The sequence below is a fragment of the Pleurodeles waltl genome, chromosome 4_1, assembly GCF_031143425.1.
Source record: "Pleurodeles waltl isolate 20211129_DDA chromosome 4_1, aPleWal1.hap1.20221129, whole genome shotgun sequence".
Taxonomy (NCBI): domain Eukaryota; kingdom Metazoa; phylum Chordata; class Amphibia; order Caudata; family Salamandridae; genus Pleurodeles; species Pleurodeles waltl.
In genome coordinates, this window is record NC_090442.1 from 1,018,333,555 (window position 1) to 1,018,353,887 (window position 20,333).

At 46.1% G+C, this 20,333-nt stretch overlaps 1 protein-coding gene across 1 annotated transcript in view; it reads left to right on the forward strand.

Moving 5' to 3' along the window:
• Positions 1–20,333, forward strand: part of AASS (aminoadipate-semialdehyde synthase) — a 332,460-nt gene that overhangs the window by 99,965 nt on the left and 212,162 nt on the right. The window contains exons 8-11 of the mRNA XM_069229897.1: positions 366–493; positions 7,549–7,697; positions 15,456–15,578; positions 15,724–15,835. Coding sequence (XP_069085998.1) covers positions 366–493; positions 7,549–7,697; positions 15,456–15,578; positions 15,724–15,835 — 512 coding nt within the window. The remainder of the gene's footprint in view (positions 1–365; positions 494–7,548; positions 7,698–15,455; positions 15,579–15,723; positions 15,836–20,333) is intronic.

Here is a 20,333-nt window from a genome sequence, read left to right on the forward strand (position 1 = left end):
GCTGTACAAATAAATATAGAAATTAGATAGATGAAGACAGCTATAGACTAGAATAACTATGAATATAGAAATTAGATAGATGAAGACAGCTATAGACTAGAATAACTATGAATATAGAAATTAGATAGATAAAGACAGCTATAGACTAGAATAACTATGAATATAGAAATTAGATAGATAAAGACAGCTATAGACTAGAATAACTATGAATATAGAAATTAGATAGATAAAGACATCTATAGACTAGAATAACTATGTGGACTTTGATTGCAATTGTTGGCCTAAATTTAATCTGCAGTTTTCACATTTCATCTAAAAACAGCAGCTTCTTTAAAATATATTCTTAATTTTGCTTAATATTGCAGATCTAAGAAAAGTATATGGCACAGTGCTAAGCCGGCATCACCACCTTGTAAGGAAAACTGATGGCGTGTATGATCCCGTCGATTATGACAAGCATCCTGAGCTCTACACTTCTCGGTTTAATACAGACGTAAGCATTGCATCTCTTGTTAGTTTTGTGAGTTTTATAGAAGACAGTACAATTTAAACTTTAGAGTAATCGTGTTTTGCAATCAGAATGAAAATAGTTGTGAAGTGATACTGTGAGCAGTATTGTTAACCGTGATGTTATAAGAAATTAGGAGCCGTGAGTGTAATTTTCTTTTCAATGACATTATTTGCTATTGGACAGCACTGATCTTTTCATTAGTTTGGAATCCGCCACTGAATGCATCTTAAGAGGCGATGAATATGAATAGGAGCATAGATCATGTGCTGGTAACTTTATGACCAGTAAGTAAGAACAACAATTATCTGAAAAAGTGATTTTTTAAATTATTTTTTTTAACAGTCTTGCAGCTTCATGTATTTGTAAGTCTTTACAGACACATGTAGAAGGCAAGGTTAAAGAAAACCGTATTTTTGTGGCAGCTGTTTACTACTAGCAGGTCAGATTCAAAAATAATTTTGATCACTATTAAATGTGATGGGCTGAAATCCGTCACCTAAGTTTCCTCCGTCCACATTAGAGATATTGTGTGAGTTTCCGTAGTCTGTGAGTGTGAGCACTGGACCAGATAGGCCATACCAATGAAGCTTTAGTGATAAACCCCAAAATGGGTTCATAAGACTGTACAATTATACACCAGAAGCATCTGTCAAAGCAGAATACATGAGCAATATAATTGCACCACTTTACCATCTAAAATATTCGAAATAAGATATCTGTGACCCCATGTTCAGCAGACTTCTTGCCATTGGTGTTTTTGTTTTTATTTACTTTTCCTCCCAGATACACAAGACAATTTAATTCCGGCGAAAACCTCCAGTTTGTGGCTGCATTCTTTGCTTTTAATATGTAATGTTGATTATTTACGCCAACAGATTGCAAGGGTGACTTCATAAACCCTTAGTAAAAAGATAGGTTAACCCACATTGATTAAAGATGTCTCACTTGAGGGACACTTTCATATCTTATATCCACATCTATGGTTTGGATCACAACAACCCCTTGAAAATCATTAAAGCAGAATACGAATGTGCCCAACTCTAACTCACAGGATTGTTGCCTATTTTTTAGTGCTACTGTTATGGGTCAAACCTGGTAGATGTGATGTACAATTAACAGAGGATTTCTGCTTCATAAGAAGCTCTGAGACTTTTATTTGACTAGGGCATAGCTGGTGTGTTTTACAAATCGGAATGAATGTTTAAGATTATCTCCTAATTAGCTCTTAAGTGTTTTGTAGAATTCACTTAGGATACCATCTTGGCCTGTACCTTCAGTTTAGTCATCTGAGAAATTACCTGTTTTATTTTAAACATAGCAATGAGCTCACCCAGATTTTGCTTACTTTCCACAGTTAATGCAGTCTTAAAAATCGTCTGCTTAGAGAAAGGTTTGTAAATCAGTTTTATGCCGTGCATATATTTTGGCTTAATAAAGTCAAAGTATCTCCTAAATCTGTATTGAATCAGAAACCACTTGATTTCTCCTAATCTTCGAATTACTTTTATCGTATTCGTCACATCTTATATCCTTGTTTGTGTTAAAGCACTGCTAAGCTTTCCTTTTTGCACAGATAGAGCATAGTTAATAAACTAAACAGTTTGTTTACATTGTTTAGAGATTATGTACTATCGCTTCTCACTCAATCTTATGTGTTTTATGTTTTCTGGGTGATTTGACCTAAAATCCTTCTCATGCTCTGCTAAATGTCTTGATTATCCCTGCCATTTCCATTCTCAACTATATATTAGTGTCACTAATTGTATCTGAATATTGTGTGGTTACCTCACAAATGTATGCCTTCAGTGTGATGGCTACATTTGTGACACCAGTGAAGTTAATGTATTTTCATATATTCCATAACAGGAGAAATGTGGGCAAGTCTTAATTCAAAGGCCATCATCACATTTTTTCATAAACCTTAACATATTACCTGAAACAAGCAAAGTATCAGTTCTTAAATATCTGTTACGATTCAGTGAATCAAATGAATAGCCATGGTTTGTAAAACAATGTTTTAGCAATTTAGCAAGGAGACCGAAGACCTTAGTTATCTGGAGTAGCACTGATCTTCTTCTGATCCATATTGCTGTATGTCTAGAAGATGTGGTATTATGTGGCCCTTGGGTAATAATTATTTGGTTCACATACTGTTCTAAAATACCCCCATAATATAGAAACTCCACTGATATTAACATCATGACTGTTAAGAAGGGGAATTGGTATCAGTTAGTTGGCAGCAGTGTTTTTTTAATGTGTGTATGAGTCTGGCACACTCTACCTTCCTACTTGTAAATTGGTACATAATGTGATAATCGATAAAAAAAAAAAAATACTCAGTGTCATTGTTTCAAGGGGTGTAAAACTTTCCCATCCTTGTGTGTGAATGTGTTGGCCATAGTGGTGTTTTCACGTAGGATTTTGCAGTTCTATGTATTTCGATCCTTTGATGACTGACTGGTGAAGTGGGGCTTCCTCTGCTCTGAACATCTCAAGCACACCATTGTGGCCTTGCGTGACTTTGGATTTACCATCCACATCCAGAAGTCCCTCTTTGTCCCGAAGCAGTGGCTGACCAAGGTGTGGTGTTGGACACAACCTTTAGGAAGGTTTCACTTCCTTGTAAACATTCATGATACAAATCTGATATTTCTGAATCAAGTCTTTATTTAGGCAAGGCCTCTGGCTGGTAAGGATGAGGAACAATGCCAGCTCAAGGTCTAGGTAACAAGACAATGCAGACAGACAACGTCCAAGGTTATAAATAGAACAGATTCTTACACCAAGTCCACCAAAGACTCTAGAGGTGAGGCATAGTACCAACCCCTAAGGAAGTCGGGTCACTAGCCCTCGAAGTCAAGCAACCCCTCAGGACACAAGGTGACCTTGCGAAGCAGCGGAGCTGACACCACTCGCTTTTATGGGTTCTCCCCATACTCGACCGTCTGCCAAGACAGAGATCTTGGCCTCCTCTGCGCCGATGCACATGCTGGTGTTGAAAATGTCAACAGGCCCCAGCACACCACCAGCACTGAAATCTCACTCAGAGCCCACACCATCACGGTGCCGAAGCAGCAGGAGCTGAGGCCTACATTGATGCTCATGGCACCGACTCCAAAAGCTGCTACGATGCTTCTGAAGGACAAACCTTGGGTGTCAAGAACCATTGACAGTCCTGATGATATGTAACAGCCAATCTTTGAGCAGCTACAAACAGAGCTCAAAGCCCGTCAAATGAGATTCTGTATTCAACCATGGACTGGGAGGATTATGATCAAACCAACGCCCAAAGTGGTCAACATCTTTCCATGTATGCAGGAGCCAACCTTCGAGGAGGACTTGGCCTCAGTGACCAGTACCGTCTCTGAAGCAGAAAAAGAAGTGCAAAGACAATGACACACGGCCAATCCACTTTGCCCCTTTTGCTCCTCCTCAAAAACCACTGCCTCCTCTTGCTCCTCCTCTCCATCCCATTGCACCTCCAGACACACTACCAAGGACATGTACACCTCAGGTTTCACCTTAATCCTCAGATTAATCACACATTCCCTACTACCATGATGACCCATACAACACTTATGGGAAGCCTGGTCAGGTGCGAGACCCCTGGGAAGACTACACTATAGATAGTCCAGTGTATCCCGAGACAGACTTGTATCTGTCCAAATTCCCCTTCCAACGATACAACCTCCCACCATGAGGTAGTACAAATGGCACCACACTCATTACCACAGGGTGGACCTCATGTACTCCAGAAGGAAGATTACTTTTTTTTTTTGTTGAGATCCCCTCAAAGACAGAGTGGACTGTTCAGTTCCTAAGCATGCTTGTGGGCATGTTAAAACCAGCTACAGAATGAACCCTGTCAGTGCAAGGGTAGTAACCGCATGTGTGGAACTTAAGTATAAGGCCTCACCTTCTGGTCCATCATACATCAGGGGACATGTAGACCCAGACTCCTTAGTTGTCAACTCTGCATAAAAGCATCCAAACTCTTAGGGGACGGGGGATACTCTGCCACCCAACTAGGAGAGTAAGAAGTTGGATGCAGTAGGCAAGAGGATGGCCAATATTGTCGGCCTTCTGGCAGAATACACTAAGGGCCATTGGGATCAAATGCAGGAGTTGCATCAGCACCTGCTACCAAATACAGACCGAGAGGAGAGGAACTAATCTCAAAGGGCAAAACACTTTTTGTGTGCAACTATACGTTGTACCCTTGATACAGTGGACACTGCAGCCTGGCATTGGGGTGGTGAGGGTAGGGGTATGGAGGGGGGGGCAATGGTGTAGGGGGTCTGAGTCAATACAAGTATCCTCATTCAGCGGCATGCATGGTTCCATATCTCCAGATTGAAACCCAAGGTGTTCCAACACCTACTTAATTTCCCCTTTGATGGGGAACACCTGCTCGGGCCACAGCTTGCCCAACTATTCGAAAAAATGAAAAAGTATACTGATACGACCAAACCCATGAGGTTCTCCAGACCACTAGCCAAAGAGTCTTTTCGAAGGCAGCAATACCGTGGAGGTTGTCCAGACAGAGGCTCTTATCAAAAACCGAAGCAGCAAGAGCAGGCCTCCCCCTTACACCCATAGAGGCTACACAAAAGGCAGATACATATAGAGAAAACAACGATAGAGAAAGAGCTGAGGAAATGTCCAGCAAGGGGGCCACCATCATCACAAAACACTGAGTTCCTACAGCTCCCACCCGACCACACACCTGTTGAGGGGAGAATCTGGGACTTCCTGCGCCGCTGGAAGGGAAACCACTTCTGACAAGTAGGTCTTTGCTGTAGTTCAGCACAGTTACTGCCTAGGCAGTCTTCTCTAATGAGTAGCTCATGAGCTACTGGTTTCTCTCCAGCTGCCTGTAAGTAGCTCTCCAGTGTAGCCCAAATTGCTAAATTAGAAGCATTTGTTTGGCTATGTAATATATTAATACCACAGTTGAAATGTGTACAGGGAGTGCAGAATTATTAGGCAAATGAGTATTTTGACCACATCATCCTCTTTATGCATGTTGTCTTACTCCAAGCTGTATAGGCTCGAAAGCCTACTACCAATTAAGCATATTAGGTGATGTGCATCTCTGTAATGAGAAGGGGTGTGGTCTAATGACATCAACACCCTATATCAGGTGTGCATAATTATTAGGCAACTTCCTTTCCTTTGGCAAAATGGGTCAAAAGAAGGACTTGACAGGCTCAGAAAAGTCAAAAATAGTGAGATATCTTGCAGAGGGATGCAGCACTCTTAAAATTGCAAAGCTTCTGAAGCGTGATCATCGAACAATCAAGTGTTTCATTCAAAATAGTCAACAGGGTCGCAAGAAGCGTGTGGAAAAACCAAGGTGCAAAATAACTGCCCATGAACTGAGAAAAGTCAAGCGTGCAGCTGCCACGATGCCACTTGCCACCAGTTTGGCCATATTTCAGAGCTGCAACGTCACTGGAGTGCCCAAAAGCGCAAGGTGTGCAATACTCAGAGACATGGCCAAGGTAAGAAAGGCTGAAAGACGACCACCACTGAACAAGACACACAAGCTGAAACGTCAAGACTGGGCCAATAAATATCTCAAGACTGATTTTTCTAAGGTTTTATGGACTGATGAAATGAGAGTGAGTCTTGATGGGCCAGATGGATGGGCCCGTGGCTGGATTGGTAAAGGGCAGAGAGCTCCAGTCCGACTCAGACGCCAGCAAGGTGGAGGTGGAGTACTGGTTTGGGCTGGTATCATCAAAGATGAGCTTGTGGGGCCTTTTCGGGTTGAGGATGGAGTCAAGCTCAACTCCCAGTCCTACTGCCAGTTCCTGGAAGACACCTTCTTCAAGCAGTGGTACAGGAAGAAGTCTGCATCCTTCAAGAAAAACATGATTTTCATGCAGGACAATGCTGCATCACACGCGTCCAAGTACTCCACAGCGTGGCTGGCAAGAAAGGGTATAAAAGAAGGAAATCTAATGACATGGCCTCCTTGTTCACCTGATCTGAACCCCATTGAGAACCTGTGGTCCATCATCAAATGTGAGATTTACAAGGAGGGAAAACAGTACACCTCTCTGAACAGTGTCTGGGAGGCTGTGGTTGCTGCTGCACGCAATGTTGATGGTGAACAGATCAAAACACTGACAGAATCCATGGATGGCAGGCTTTTGAGTGTCCTTGCAAAGAAAGGTGGCTATATTGGTCACTGATTTGTTTTTGTTTTGTTTTTGAATGTCAGAAATGTATATTTGTGAATGTTGAGATGTTATATTGGTTTCATTGGTAATAATAAATAATTGAAATGGGTATATATATTTTTTTTGTTAAGTTGCCTAATAATTATGCACAGTAATAGTCACCTGCACACACAGATATCCCCCTAACATAGCTAAAACTAAAAACAAACTAAAAACTACTTCCAAAAATATTCAGCTTTGATATTAATGAGTTTTTTGGGTTCATTGAGAACATGGTGGTTGTTCAATAATAAAATTAATCCTCAAAAATACAACTTGCCTAATAATTCTGCACTCCCTGTATATTTGAGACTAAATATATTTTTAGAACTTATAAGCTGATTGTAGAAAAAAGGTTGAATTTCCAAAATATTGTTATGCTGGCATTTGAGTGATACGTGGTGTGGCATTTATGAGATTTATTACAATAGCCGTTAAATCACTCTTGCATATATCAACAAATTTGTGGTGCATATTGAGATGATCAGCTTTCTGGCTATTTGATGTTATTTAACATTCCGTGCCTGTGAATTTAATGTTGAGATCTAACACTGTCTGATGCAACGGGCATGCACGGTCTGTTTAGATTTTTTGTGTAATGGCACGGCATAGGCTCTGTGCGCATTCCTGGACCAGTGCCCTTTGGCTAATATCCGATATAAATTCACCTCTTCTTGAGTTGTCTCTCGGTTGTTAAAATAAAATGTGTTGAACTTAAAAGCATAGAACCTATAAGTTCTATGGCTGTAGGACAACGTTTGAGCGATTCTCGTGAGGTCTGATTCTAAGCATCCGTGCTTTGCTTTGCAGATTGCACCATATACTACATGTTTGATCAATGGAATATACTGGGACCCTCACACTCCTCGTCTGCTGAATCGTCAGGACGCTCAGAGGTTGCTCGCTCCGCTGAAGCCCTCGCCTGCCGCTACCGAGGGGTGCCCAGAATTGCCGCACAAGTAAGGCGCCATTGCTTCACTTTCGTCAAAACATGCCCCATGCCTGTCTCTTTTCCCTTTGCTGCAATAAATAGCTCACTTTGTAATTTGTTTACATTACCCAAATGGAGGTATCCTCCGGTCAATAAGTTACCCTATTTCTTTCTCACAGAACACGATTTAAAACGCTGTAGTCTGCATGGGCTGCACACAACTGAGAGAATGTCTCTCTTCTCGCTGTAGTTTCTTTTTCACTCCTTTTTATTTTCTCGGAATATATGTATTCCTGTTCCTATTCCTATTTCCATTCAGTTGCATGAATTAGCCCCACAGTAGGTCCTTTTTGCAGTGGAATGGTTGATACATAAATGCAGCCTTTTAAACAGCATTAATTTATTCAGTAAAATGATTCCACATTACATGTGTTATATTCCTATATGTTGTTTCTGTCCATATCTTATACATAAGAACAATACCTTGCGTTTTACTTCGAATGCTACTGCTCAATCAATCAATCAGTCCATTTATAGAGCGCGCTACTCACCCGTGAGGGTCTCAGGGCGCTGGAGGTGGGGGGGGGGGGTTACTGCTGCTCGAAGAGCTATGTCTTGAGGTGTTTCCTGAAGGCGAGATGGTCCTGGGTAGTTCTTAGGTGTGCGGGGAGGGAGTTCCATGCTTTGGCTACCAGGTAGGAGAATGATCTTCCTCCGGCGGTGGTTCTGCGGATCCGTGGGATGGTGGCGAGGGCAAGGCTGGCTGAGCAGAGCTGACGGGTGGGCGTGTAGAACGAGAGGCGGCTGTTGAGGTATTCGGGCCCATGCCGTGGAGTGCTTTGTGTGCGTGGGTGAGGAGCCTGAAGGTGTTCCTCTTGTTGATGGGGAGCCAGTGCAGGTGTTTCAGGTGGGCAGATATGTGGCTGTGGCGAGGAATGTCGAGGATGAGGCGTGCGGAGACGTTCTGTATGCGTTGTAGTCGTTTCTGAAGCTTGGTGGTGGTTCCTGCGTATAGGGTGTTTCCGTAGTCCAGTCGGCTTGTGATGAGGGCATGGATAACCGTCTTTCTGGTTTCGGCGGGGATCCACCGGAAGATCTTCTGGAGGATGTGTAGGGTGTTGAAGCATGATGGCGAGATGGCGTTGACTTGCTTGGTCATCGTGAGGAGGGAGTCCAGGATGAACCCGAGGTTACATGCGTGATCCGAGGAGGTTGGTGCGGTGCCGAGCGCTGTGGGCCACCAGGAGTCGTCCCAGGCGGATGGGGATTGTCCGAAGATGAGGACCTCCGTCTTGTCTGAGTTCAGTTTCAGGCGGCTGAGCTTCATCCATTCTGCGACGTCTTTCATTCCTTCCTGTAGGTTGGTTTTGGCGGTGGCTGGGTCTTTGGTGAGGGAGAGTATCAGCTGGGTGTCGTCGGCATAGGAGATGATGTTGATGTTGTGTTTGCGTGCGATGGCGGCGAGGGGGCTCATGTAGATATTGAAGAGGGTTGGGCTGAGCGAGGATCCTTGGGGTACGCCGTAGATGATCTCGGTGGGTTCTGAGCAGAAGGTACGGAGGTGGACTCTCTGGGTTCTTTCGGAGAGGAACGAGATGACCCAGTCCAGGGCCTTTCCTAGGATTCCAGTGGTGCAGAGGCGGGTTATTAGGGTGCGATGGCACACGGTATTGAAGGCTGCCGAGAGGTCCAGGAGGATGAGGGCGGTTGTCCCTCCATTGTCCATCAGGACCAGTCGTCGGTGACTGCGATGAGGGCGGTTTCTGTGCTGTGGTTGGCTCTAAATCCAGACTGGGATGGGTCAAGCGAGTTGTTAGCCTCGAGGAAAGCGGTCAGCTACTTATTGACGGTCTTCTCAATGACCTTGGCCGGGAAGGGAAGAAGAGAGATGGGGCGGAAGTTCTTCAGGTCATTGTGGTCTGCTGTGGGTTTTTTCAGGAGGGCGTTGATTTCTGCGTGCTTCCTGCTCTTGGGGAAGGTGGCTGATGCGAACGAGCTGTTGATGATGTTCCGGAGATGGGGTGCGATGATGCTGTCGGCTTTGTTGAAGATGTGATGGGGGCAAGGGTCCGAGTGGGAGCCGGAGTGGATGGTGTTCATGATGCTTCTGGTCTTTTCTGAGCTGATAGGGGTCCAGGAGCTGAGGGTAGTGGTAGGGGCTGCTGGTTCGGTGGTAGGAGGCGGGGTCTGGGGCCCGAAGCTGTCGTGTAGATCTGCTATCTTTCGGTGGAAGAACGTGGCGAGGGAGTTGCAGAGTTCTTGTGACGGTGTGATGTTGTTGGAGCTGGCGCTGGGGTTGGAGAGCTCTTTGACGATGTTGAAGAGTTCCTTGCTGTTGTGGGTGTTGTTGTCTAGTCGCTCTTTGAATGATGTCCTTTTGGTGGAGCGGATCAGCTGGTGGTGTTCACGGGTGGCGATCTTGAGGGCTGTCATGTTTTCTGTGGTTCGTTCGATGCGCCAGGTTTTTTCGAGGGTTCGGCAGGATTTCTTAGATTCTTTGAGGGCGTCCATGAACCATGGGTTTTTCCTGTTGCTGGTCCCGCCTGGGGGGTTCTTAAGTGGGGCGAGGTTGTCGGCACAGTTGGTGATCCACTGTGTGAGGTTGTGGGCTGCGTTGTTGATGTTAGTGATGTTGGCTGGTGGGTTCTGGCTCAGTGTTGAGAGGAGCTGGTCTGTGGTGATTTTGCTCCAGCATCTGCGGGGGATTTTTTATGTGCGATGGTGGTGAGTTTCCCATTTGAAGGTGAAGTGGACGCATCTGTGGGCGGTCCAGTGTAGTCCGGAGGAGTGGCTGAAGGAGACGTGGTTGCTGGTGGAGAAGATGGGGTCGAGTGTGTGGCCAGCGATGTGGGTGGGGGTGCTCACCAGTTGCTTGAGTCCGAGGTTGTCGAGCAGGGTGGTGGTGGTGTTGTTGTCGTTGTTTTTCTCCAGGTGGAAGTTCAGGTCCCCGAGGAGGATGTATTCTGGTGAGGCTAGGGCGTGCGGGCTGATGAAGTCCGTGTTCGACGGCGAGGGGTGTGTCTTCGGTGGTGGTCGTGATGTTGATGGTGTTCCTGTAGATGATGGCGATTCCTCCTCCGGTTTGGTTGACGCGGTCCTTCCGGGCGATCTTGTAGCCATCGGGAATGGCTATGGCGATGTCTGGGGCCGAGGAAGCGTTCATCCAGGTTTCTGTGATGAAGGCGACGTCTGGTGCTGTTGTGTTCAGGAGGTCCCATAGTTCGACAGCGTGCTTGTGGACGGAGTGTGTGTTGAGGATGATGCACTTGAGGTGGTTGTTGTTGTTGCGAGGGCCGGTGGGTGGTCTGCAGGTTCGGAGGCATGTGTATTTGCAGGCTTGACAGGTGAAGGGTCCATGGGATCGCTTTGGGGTGGCTTTTCGTCCGGTGTTGAGGGAGGCGGAGTCGTATCTCAATCGGGTGCTTTGTGTGCGGTGGGGGCCAGGGGTTCTGGCGCTGGGTGCGGTCCAGGCGCGGACGGGCGCAGACGGGCTTGCCTTTGGCGTGCCAGCGGCGCGGCCGCGCACCGGCCTCCATAAGAGAGTAGGGGGGGAGGAGGGGTCACCTGGGAGGCGGGAGGGAAGGACAGCGAATGGGAGCAGGGGGGCGGGGCCTCACGGGAGGCAGCGGCGGGAAGAAAAAAACGGGGCTGAGCGGACAGAGCAAGCGGAGCTGCAGCGGTGGGGAAGTGACCTACCCAAGGGTCGCTGTCTCCGCCGCGCAGCGGGTGCCATAAGAGGGTAGGGGGGAGGAGGGGTCAGCTGGGAGGCGGGAGGCCGGAGGCGGAAGGGAAGGACAGCGAATGGGAGCAGGGGGGTGGGGCCGCACGGGAGGCAGCGGCGGGAAGAAAAAAACGGGTCTGAGCGGACAGAGCAAGCGGAGCTGCAGCGGTGGGGAAGCGACCTACCCAAGGGTCAAGGGTCGCTGTCTCCGCCACGCAGCGGGCGCCATAAGAGGGTAGGGGGGAGGAGGGGTCAGCTGGGATGCGGGAGGGAAGGACAGCGAATGGGAGCAGGGGGGCGGGGACGCACGGGAGGCAGCGGCGGGAAGAAAAAAACAGGGCTGAGGGGACAGAGCAAGCGGAGCTGCAGCGGTGGGGAAGCGACCTACCCAAGGGTGCTTGTGCTGATATTTTATGTCTCGTAGTGCCAGTGATAGTTATCATTTTATTGACACTGACCCCAATTTAGTTAAAATACCAACAGAAAAGCCCTCTCAGATTCAAAGATGCGAACACCAGAATACTCACAGACCTCTGTAGAGGTGCAATTCCCCACGGAGTTATTGTGCTCGTGTTACTTTTTTTAGCTTTCAAATTTTTATCTTCATTTGCATACGATTACAAATAAAAACAAGCATTGGCAAATCCAATAGGTTTCTCGTTTGTGACCTATTCCCTTTGGCAGTGTTTTTTTTAACTGTTGTACAGCATGGCTAAAAAAGAAAGAAAAAAACTATATGACGCAGCTGCCTGCATCATCTTGTTAGGTTAGAAAAAAGTGTGAAATAGCAATATGCAATAGTAGCTCTAGAGAGAGTCCAAACCACATATTAAGAAAGTAAAATGCAAACACAGGGCCCCCACCTAGGTAAGTACACAGGTAAGTAATGTAGTACCCCCAGCAACCAGGAATGCAGGAGTAAAACATTGGATTTTCCCCAAACCACCCCAAAGAATGAAAAGAAGAAAAAGAAGACACCCAGAACAGCCTACAAGGAACCAGCGGTGAAAAACCAAAGATGAAGACCCGTAGAGAGAGGGGAACAAGTCCAGAAGTATCTGTGGAGTCCAGGGGGAGTAGGAGGTACTACTCACCTAGAGGTACCTTTTGGAGTTGGTCGACGAAGAAGGAAGAAGGGTCAACACTGCAGCACAGAACCCAGAGAAGAATTCCTGATGCGTGCAAAGGTGTCTCACGCTGGAAGTTGGATGGGTATTGGTGAAGGATTTCCACCAACAAGCCTTGACAAAGGGAAACTTGTGGTTGGAGGAAAAGAGGTGCTGTTGGGGACCAGCAAGGTCCAGGAGGACTCTATCCGGGAGGGGGAGTCACAGGGGGCCCTCCGCGTCGCAAAAGGCCCACAGGAGCAGAGACAGCACTCACAAGTGTCCCACAGGGCAGGGACATAGAAGTTTCAGAAGCAACCGACACAGCACCACAGAAGTTGCTCCCACGTTGCCAGAGGACCACGCAGAGGTCCAGAAGTTGCAGGAGAGAGTGCTGGGGGCTGAAGCTACACATCGCCTGAAATTCCCCTTGGAGGTGAAGCAACAAGCTTTGGTAGCTGCAATGGATGCGGTGCACTGTGGTACTGTCTTGCTTGGGGTGGAAAGGTCTTACCTCCACCAAAGTGCGACAGCTGGTAGAGAGGACCAAGGGAGACTCTCCGGACCACCACTCGTGATGCAGGACCCATGCCACTCAGGATGAGGGGAGATCCACTCAGCTGGTCGTCGATGCAGCCAGATACCTGTAGTTACAGGGAAGTGATGCCTTCACCCCAAGGGATATTCCTTCTTCTTCTTGTGCAGGCTGAAGAGTTGAGTTTTCTTGGGATGCACAGCTGGGGACATATTGCAAAGCTGGCAGGAGTTCCAGGTACAATGTGGCAGAAGAGTCTTCCTCGTGGATCTGCAGCTTGTAGGTTCCTGGAGGGTCCAGGCACAGTTTCTGAGGCCAGAAGTCGAAGCACAGGTTGCAGAGCATTCCTGCAAGCCGAATCTGAGGACCCACCCCAGAGGAAGACCCTACATAGCCCAAAGAGGGGGCTTGGTCACCTAACCAGGTAACTACCTATCAGAGGGTGCCTCTGATGTCACCTGCCTGTCCTAGCCACTCAGATGCTCCCAGAGCTTCCTGACAACCTTGGAATCAAGATTGCAGAACCCAGGGACCCTCTGGAGGTGCTCTGGGCACCACCCCAGGGGTTGTGATGGACAGGGGAGTGGTCACTCCCCTTTCCATTGTCCAGTTTCACACCAGAGCAGGGACTTGGGGGGTGGGGGTGTGTCCCTGAACCGGTGTGGATTGGTTTGTGCATGGAGGGCACCAAATGTGCCTTCAAAGCAAAACCAATGGCTTAGGGAGGCTACCCCTCCCAAGCCAGTCACACGTATTCCCAAAGGGAGAGGGTGTTACCTCCTCTTCCCAAAGGAAATCCTTTGTTCTGCCTTCCTGAGCTTGATCAGAGCAAGCAGCAGGAGGGCAGAAAACTGTCTGAGGGATGGCAGCAGCTGGGCTGCCCGGGAAACCCGGTAAAACTGGTGGTAGGAATGCTGGATGGGGTCCTCTAAGAAGCCTCCAGAGTGCATTGAATGATACTTCCAATACTTGCAACAGTATTGGGATATGATTGCGACATGTTAGATACCAAACATGCCCAAGTTTGGAGTTACCATTATGTAGCTGGACTGTAATGTCCAGTACATATATAAAATGGCATCCCCGCACTCAAGAAGTCCAGTAAAATGGAGCTGGAGTTCGTGAGACACCTCTGCTAGTGCAGGGGTGCCATCACACACAGGTACCTGCACCCTGCCCGCTGGGCTAAGAGGACCTACCATAGGGGTGACTTACAGTGACCTGTAGTGAAACCGGGTGCATGCACTCGGTTCACACAGACTGCAATGGCAGGCCTGCAGAACCCTTTGCATGGGCTCCCTATGGGGGCCAGAATAACTGCTGCAGCCCATGGGGATCCCCTGGAACCCAAATGCCCTGGATACCTAGTTACCATAAACTAGGGACTTACATGTGGGCACCAGTATGCCAACTGTGCAGAGGAAAAGTTAGTAGCAACCACATTTAGTGGAGAAAGCATAATCACTGGGTTCCTGCTTAGCAGGATCCCAGTGAACAGTCAAACACACTGACAATAGGCAGAAACCATGCCAAGAAAGAGGGCACTTTCCTACAATCCCTGTACTAGGGAGAGGCATAGACCAACACCCTGGTCCTAGAAGGAGGCAACAAAAAATCATGGACAGCTGGAAGGAGAAGCTACCCGATGCCCTTTCTGCAGCCTACACCTAGGACTAGATGGGTCTCCCCGGGGCCTGTGGCGCTAGCTCTCCTATACCTCCTGAGGAGCAGTTGGGGAAAGGTCTGGGTGGGTTGCTTGTGTTTTAGCTTAGCGAGATCCTGGCGTGGCAGTTTAGGCTGGACTGTACTTATTGGAGGAGGGTCATGGCTGATTTGCATATGGCTGCAACTCATCTGAAGTTGCTTGTTGGACAAAAGAATGATGGTTTGGAATGCTAACCCTAGTGATTGCTAGTGGTTAGACACATTGAATGGGGTTCCCCATCCTTTCCAAGCAAGCTTACAGGTACTAAAGAAAGGCATTTTCACTACACTCCTAAACCTTAATTATGAATTACGTTTTCATAAAAGTGTTAATTCTGCACCGTTATTATATTTGTTGTGTATCATTATAGTGTTAACTGTGTCTCACCATAATAGAGTAGCCTTGTCTGTTTTTCGCTACTTGCAGAGATTCAAAGCCTCAAAATAAGGTTCTTTGCACTCACTGAGCTTACATAAGTCTTTGGTTCCCAAGGTTCGACAGACAACATGCAATACTTATTACAAGGATTGCCAAATTTCTACTGAGTTCTGTAGGTCCAAAAAGTCTGGCCTGTCATTGGTGCATTTTCGGGTAATGTGCAGTGCAGAGACCTAACAGCAAAATAATTAACTGCTGTGTGTCTGCGGGTGGAAGGGCTTACATTTCAAGGGCAGTTGATCAGCATTTGGTGTTGACATGTTTTTATTATTCTTTGCCAGGTTACTAGCAATTGGAGACATCTCAGCGGATACCGGTGGATCTATTGAATTCATGACTGAGTGTACATCCATTGACGCACCATTTTGCATGTATGATGCACACCAGCACATCGTACACGACAGGTTAGGAAAACTTGATTATACCTGTAATGTATGTACATTTAACAATCTTGTAAAAACAGGAACCTCAACTCAAAACATTTGGAAATTTAATTTTGGTGTGTGGTGAATATCTTCAACTGACGTTTTTGCTATGCTTGTTTTTTAGTGTGGAAGGCTGTGGGATTCTTATGTGTTCAATTGATAACTTGCCAGCACAACTTCCACTCGAGGCAACAGATTACTTTGGAGATTTGCTTTTCCCCTACATTAAAGAGATGGTAAGAACAGTTCTTGTGTACATGAAATGTGTCATGCATCCAACAAATATGTAACCCTTGTAAGATACCCAGGTATGATATCTATGTAATGCAAAGTGGCAGGTGTTGCAAAGTTACATCATTTGTTAAGATTAAACTGTGTTGTATTGTTTTTTCACATGAATGTTCAGATGTACATGTAGCAGGCCAATGAAGCATGCTGTATAAATAGTGAAGAAACTGGTAGGTTTGCTCAGCAAGATGAAGGAAAGAAAGTATTTTTATTTTGCAGTAGAAAACATTGTTAAAGTGAGATTTTAGCTAACACTGTGTTCCAAGAAGTGAAATTATTCCTTACATTCTCTTTACATATATGCAGTTTGCCACACTCTACACTGTTGTGACATGCAGCGCCATATGATTTTTAACAATACTGTTGTGATTTGTGGTTTGCGCATTAATGGGTAACTTGCACAGCAAGCTTGAGTCCTTCACATGGCCACAGCACCACACCTCGGGCTACAAATGCAAAAGGAACAGATGATAGACGGAATGCTTAACAATGTCAAACATTCATCCCCAGTCACAGATCTAGGCCTAAATCCAAAGTTTTGTGCTCACCACACCATTCCACTAGGACCCAGCCATGTGCAAATCTGTCTTGACTCTGCTTCCCATGGAAACAGACCAGCCCTAACTGCCAGGCCAGGTCCTTCCCAGAGCAGAAAAAAGCTCCCCGGGACCAGTTTTGGGGTATTACCCCTCATCAACCTGGCTAGCTTAAATCCAGTGGCATAGAAAGCACAGGACCCACATCTAGGCATACCCTTCCCATTTAGGGTGACAAATTCAAAAAGTACAGCTGACGGATGGAATGCTTAACAATGTCAAACATTCACCCCCAGTCACCGATCTGGGCCTAAATCCATCATTTTATTGCCCAACACGCCATTCCAGTTTGGGCCTAGCCATATGCAAATCAGTCTTGACCCATCTCCCACTGGGAACATCCCAGCCTAAACTGCAGGGCATGACGGAGTTAACCTAGATCTGTGACTAGGGGTGAGTGTTTAAAACGTTTCCGCACTCGGTCCATCATCTTTTTGTGTTGCTATGTTCTCCCTAAGTGGTAAGAGTAATACCAGAGGTTTGTCCCTTGTTGACTGTGGCACTAGATTCAAGCTAGCCTGGCTGATGAGGTGTGATACCCTGAAACTTGTCCCAGGATGCTCGTTTCTGGCCTGACAATTTAGGCTGGACTGTTCCCATTAGGAGCACGATCAAGACTGATTTGCCTGTGGCTGGGTCCAAAGCGGGGTGGCATGGTGAGCAAAAGAATGATGGTTTTAATCCAGATCTGTGACTGTAGGTGAGTGTTTGAGATGTTTTAGCACTCTGTCCATCATCTTTTGTGCTGCAAAGCACCCCTCCGCCACAAACTGTTTACTCTGATTAGTTTATCTCAAATGATTTTTAAAATGCACTTGAGATGTGGTAATTTTATGCCTTCCTTTTTGTTTCCGATGACCACCCCTCGTGTAATCACCTCTTTTTCATACAGATGAGAGAACACACTAATCCCTAGCTGTATTAGTTGGTAGTGAGAATGGTAGTGAGTGCAGCTAGAAGAGGAAGTTCACTCCACGAAAAAATTACTCATGGCCAGTTTGGATGTTACTACATCAGAACTTCATCACTTTGTAGCAGAATGGCAAGCGGTCCCTAACTAGAGCGCTAACTGCGAGGGCTGTCCATGTTCACTCTATCATGAGTAGCTAGGTTAGAAAAAGGACCTTTTTAGTGGTTTCACAGTGTGGAGCTTGCCACATAAGGCTTTTGCCGCATAGGAACTGTGGATTTTAAATACAGTTGTTCTTTGTGATATCTGTAAGCTGAAGTGGAAATGTGCACTTGCCATGGGACGGCATTTTCTATTTTCAATATGACACCCATGATTCTGCAATATTATATAGGGGAATCACCTTTTTTAGGTCTGTATATAGACAATGTTAGGAGTCTGCTAGTGCTCATGCCATGGAGGCGCAATACACAGTGAGTAGTTCAGCCTCCTCTCTAACCAATGCTGATTTCAAGTGTGGTTCATATTTTGGATTAGGCTACATTGCAGCCATTGGGACTTGTAACTGCCAGTAATTACATTTATGGAGTTGCCCGCTTCGGCCATTTCGTGTGTAGATCAGTTTGAATCTGCTTGAATGTGCGGATCTGCATGGAAAAACAGTTATCCTTGGCGACGAGCGAAGCCTCCTTCATACCAGACCGCCATGGAACTGTTGTGTGTGGTGCAGCTAGTGAGGTAGAACCACTAGTACAGCATCCAGAGATGGACTGGTGACTGTATCAGCATGTCTGGCACTTCCCAAAAGCATTGTGTGTGGTGTACCACCTGGGATGGACTGCCATCACTTCTACCCAGGAGCACAGGAAAGGGGGGCACCTCCAGCCACTGCCATGGCACCACACGTCTGACCTCCAGTGAACTCTTTTGTGCTCTATAGGCAGTTAAACCAGAGATAACAGTATCGCCCTGGAAACTGGGATTGAATGCAGTGTTGCATGCCAAGGACTTCAGTCACTCCTGGTAGATGTTTGAGCAGCTAAGGTACACTTGCCTGTCCTGCAGAGTGAAGGAATCAGACATGTGTCCCATAAAGCCACCCTCATATAGTACTTGTTGGAGGGTCCGTTCTATGGTGAAGTAACTGCTGTGCTGCTTAGAGAAATGCCTTCCTTCGGACTGTGTTCCATCTATCCTACCGACTTTTTACTACTAATAAGCTGGCAATTCACTTGTTGGACCCTAGGTCAGGCAGATTTTAGACACTTCGACAACATGTGACTGTCTGTCTCATCATTCCCAAGGCTGTCCTGACATATTCCTGACAGCATTTAATAGATAAGGTGACATTTTAGAAGACTTTGAACCACCCCGTTTGACTATTGAAACTTTGCTTTATATGTGACAGTCTCATTCCCGTCCTTCCGAGACAGAGGTGCACACCTGATCCGTCTCTGCCCCAGAGTATCTTTTAACATTTTATATTATCCACCCTCAGTCACACTTTAATCATTGACCAACTTGTATGCGCTTGTATGCATCTAACATGATTGTAAGTATGACTGCATGTGTGCAGTGTATATTTGTTCCTAAGTGTGGTGGTTTATGTGTACTTAAGTGCGTCTAGGTGTTGCGGCCGTGGCCCCTTACATGTACTTATGTGCTTGCCTGTTTGTCTTTTGTTCCTTGTTCATGTGAGCATGGATATATGGTGGATGTGTGTATACGTATGTGTGTGGGGGTATATGTGTACACACACAGGGGTGCCTGTTTGTTGTGTCTATACTGGCATGCCCTTAAACAAAAGCCACAACTAATATCCTCAAAGAGCATTTTACTTTGCAATCATTGTTGGCTGAAAAGCTCTAATATAATCTCATTGACTGTTTCTTCTCAGGGTGGTTAGAGTTCACCCAGGGCTTTTCTGGAAAGGGAATTGGAAAGTTGTGAAGGATTAATAGAAAAATGACCTTGTACATTTGCACGGTGGTGCTGATGTGGTGAGAAGACCATATAGCTGCACTAAAGTCTTCAAATATAACACAACAATTTATTGCTGCAGGTTAAAAAAAAATAATTATAAAATAATTAAGTTAGCAAACTAGGAAAGCGATGAATACCTCGTCCCAAAGGAAAGTGTGACTTGTTCCAGTTCTGCTTAGTGTTACATCCACACGACTGCATATGCTGGGGCTGTTAGCTTCATAATAGTTGCAAGGATGACTCCTTGTGGTTCTCCTGCCTTTTGTGGGGATGAATGTCTTTTGCTAACGTAGGTGTGATTTCTGGCAACAACCAGATGTACTCATGGTCCTAATCATGGGCTCCCTGTAACTGACACACTATTGTGCCTGACCCATTATTCAGGCAGCCTGCAACAGCTGTGCGGTTGTGTGACGAGTTTTGTTTGTGTGTAAATGCTCTGACTGTATGTTGTGTTTTATGAATGCTAATACAGCGTACTGCCTAATTTTTCAGTCTAGGCATGTCCTTTGGCCGAGGTTTTTAGAGGCATCTGCGAGACTCGTAGTAAATGCCTTGCCCCATAGACCTCTGAATTCAAAGGTGCGGCCATAGCAACCAGTGTAGTCTAGGGTGAGTACCCCAGAGTGCTCTCGAAGTGGTGTAACTGATGTTTTTTTTTCCTGACATATTCTAGGACGCTTCCTAGAATAAATGATGTTCCTAACACAGGGTCCAGGTGAGAAATCTTGGTCAGACATAATCTTGCAGACATCCTATAGAAGGACGGACACATAAATACCTCAGAGACGTGCTTAAGAAGGTTGCAGAAGGCGTACCTTATATCACTGACATTTTGAGTCCCTGATGTGGGATTGTGAAACAGAATGGTTGAGGAAAAGACTAGAATTCACACACAAAAAGACGCATTGTAGATCAAATTCCAAGACCTCAGAAACTAGGTACTTTGACCCCGAA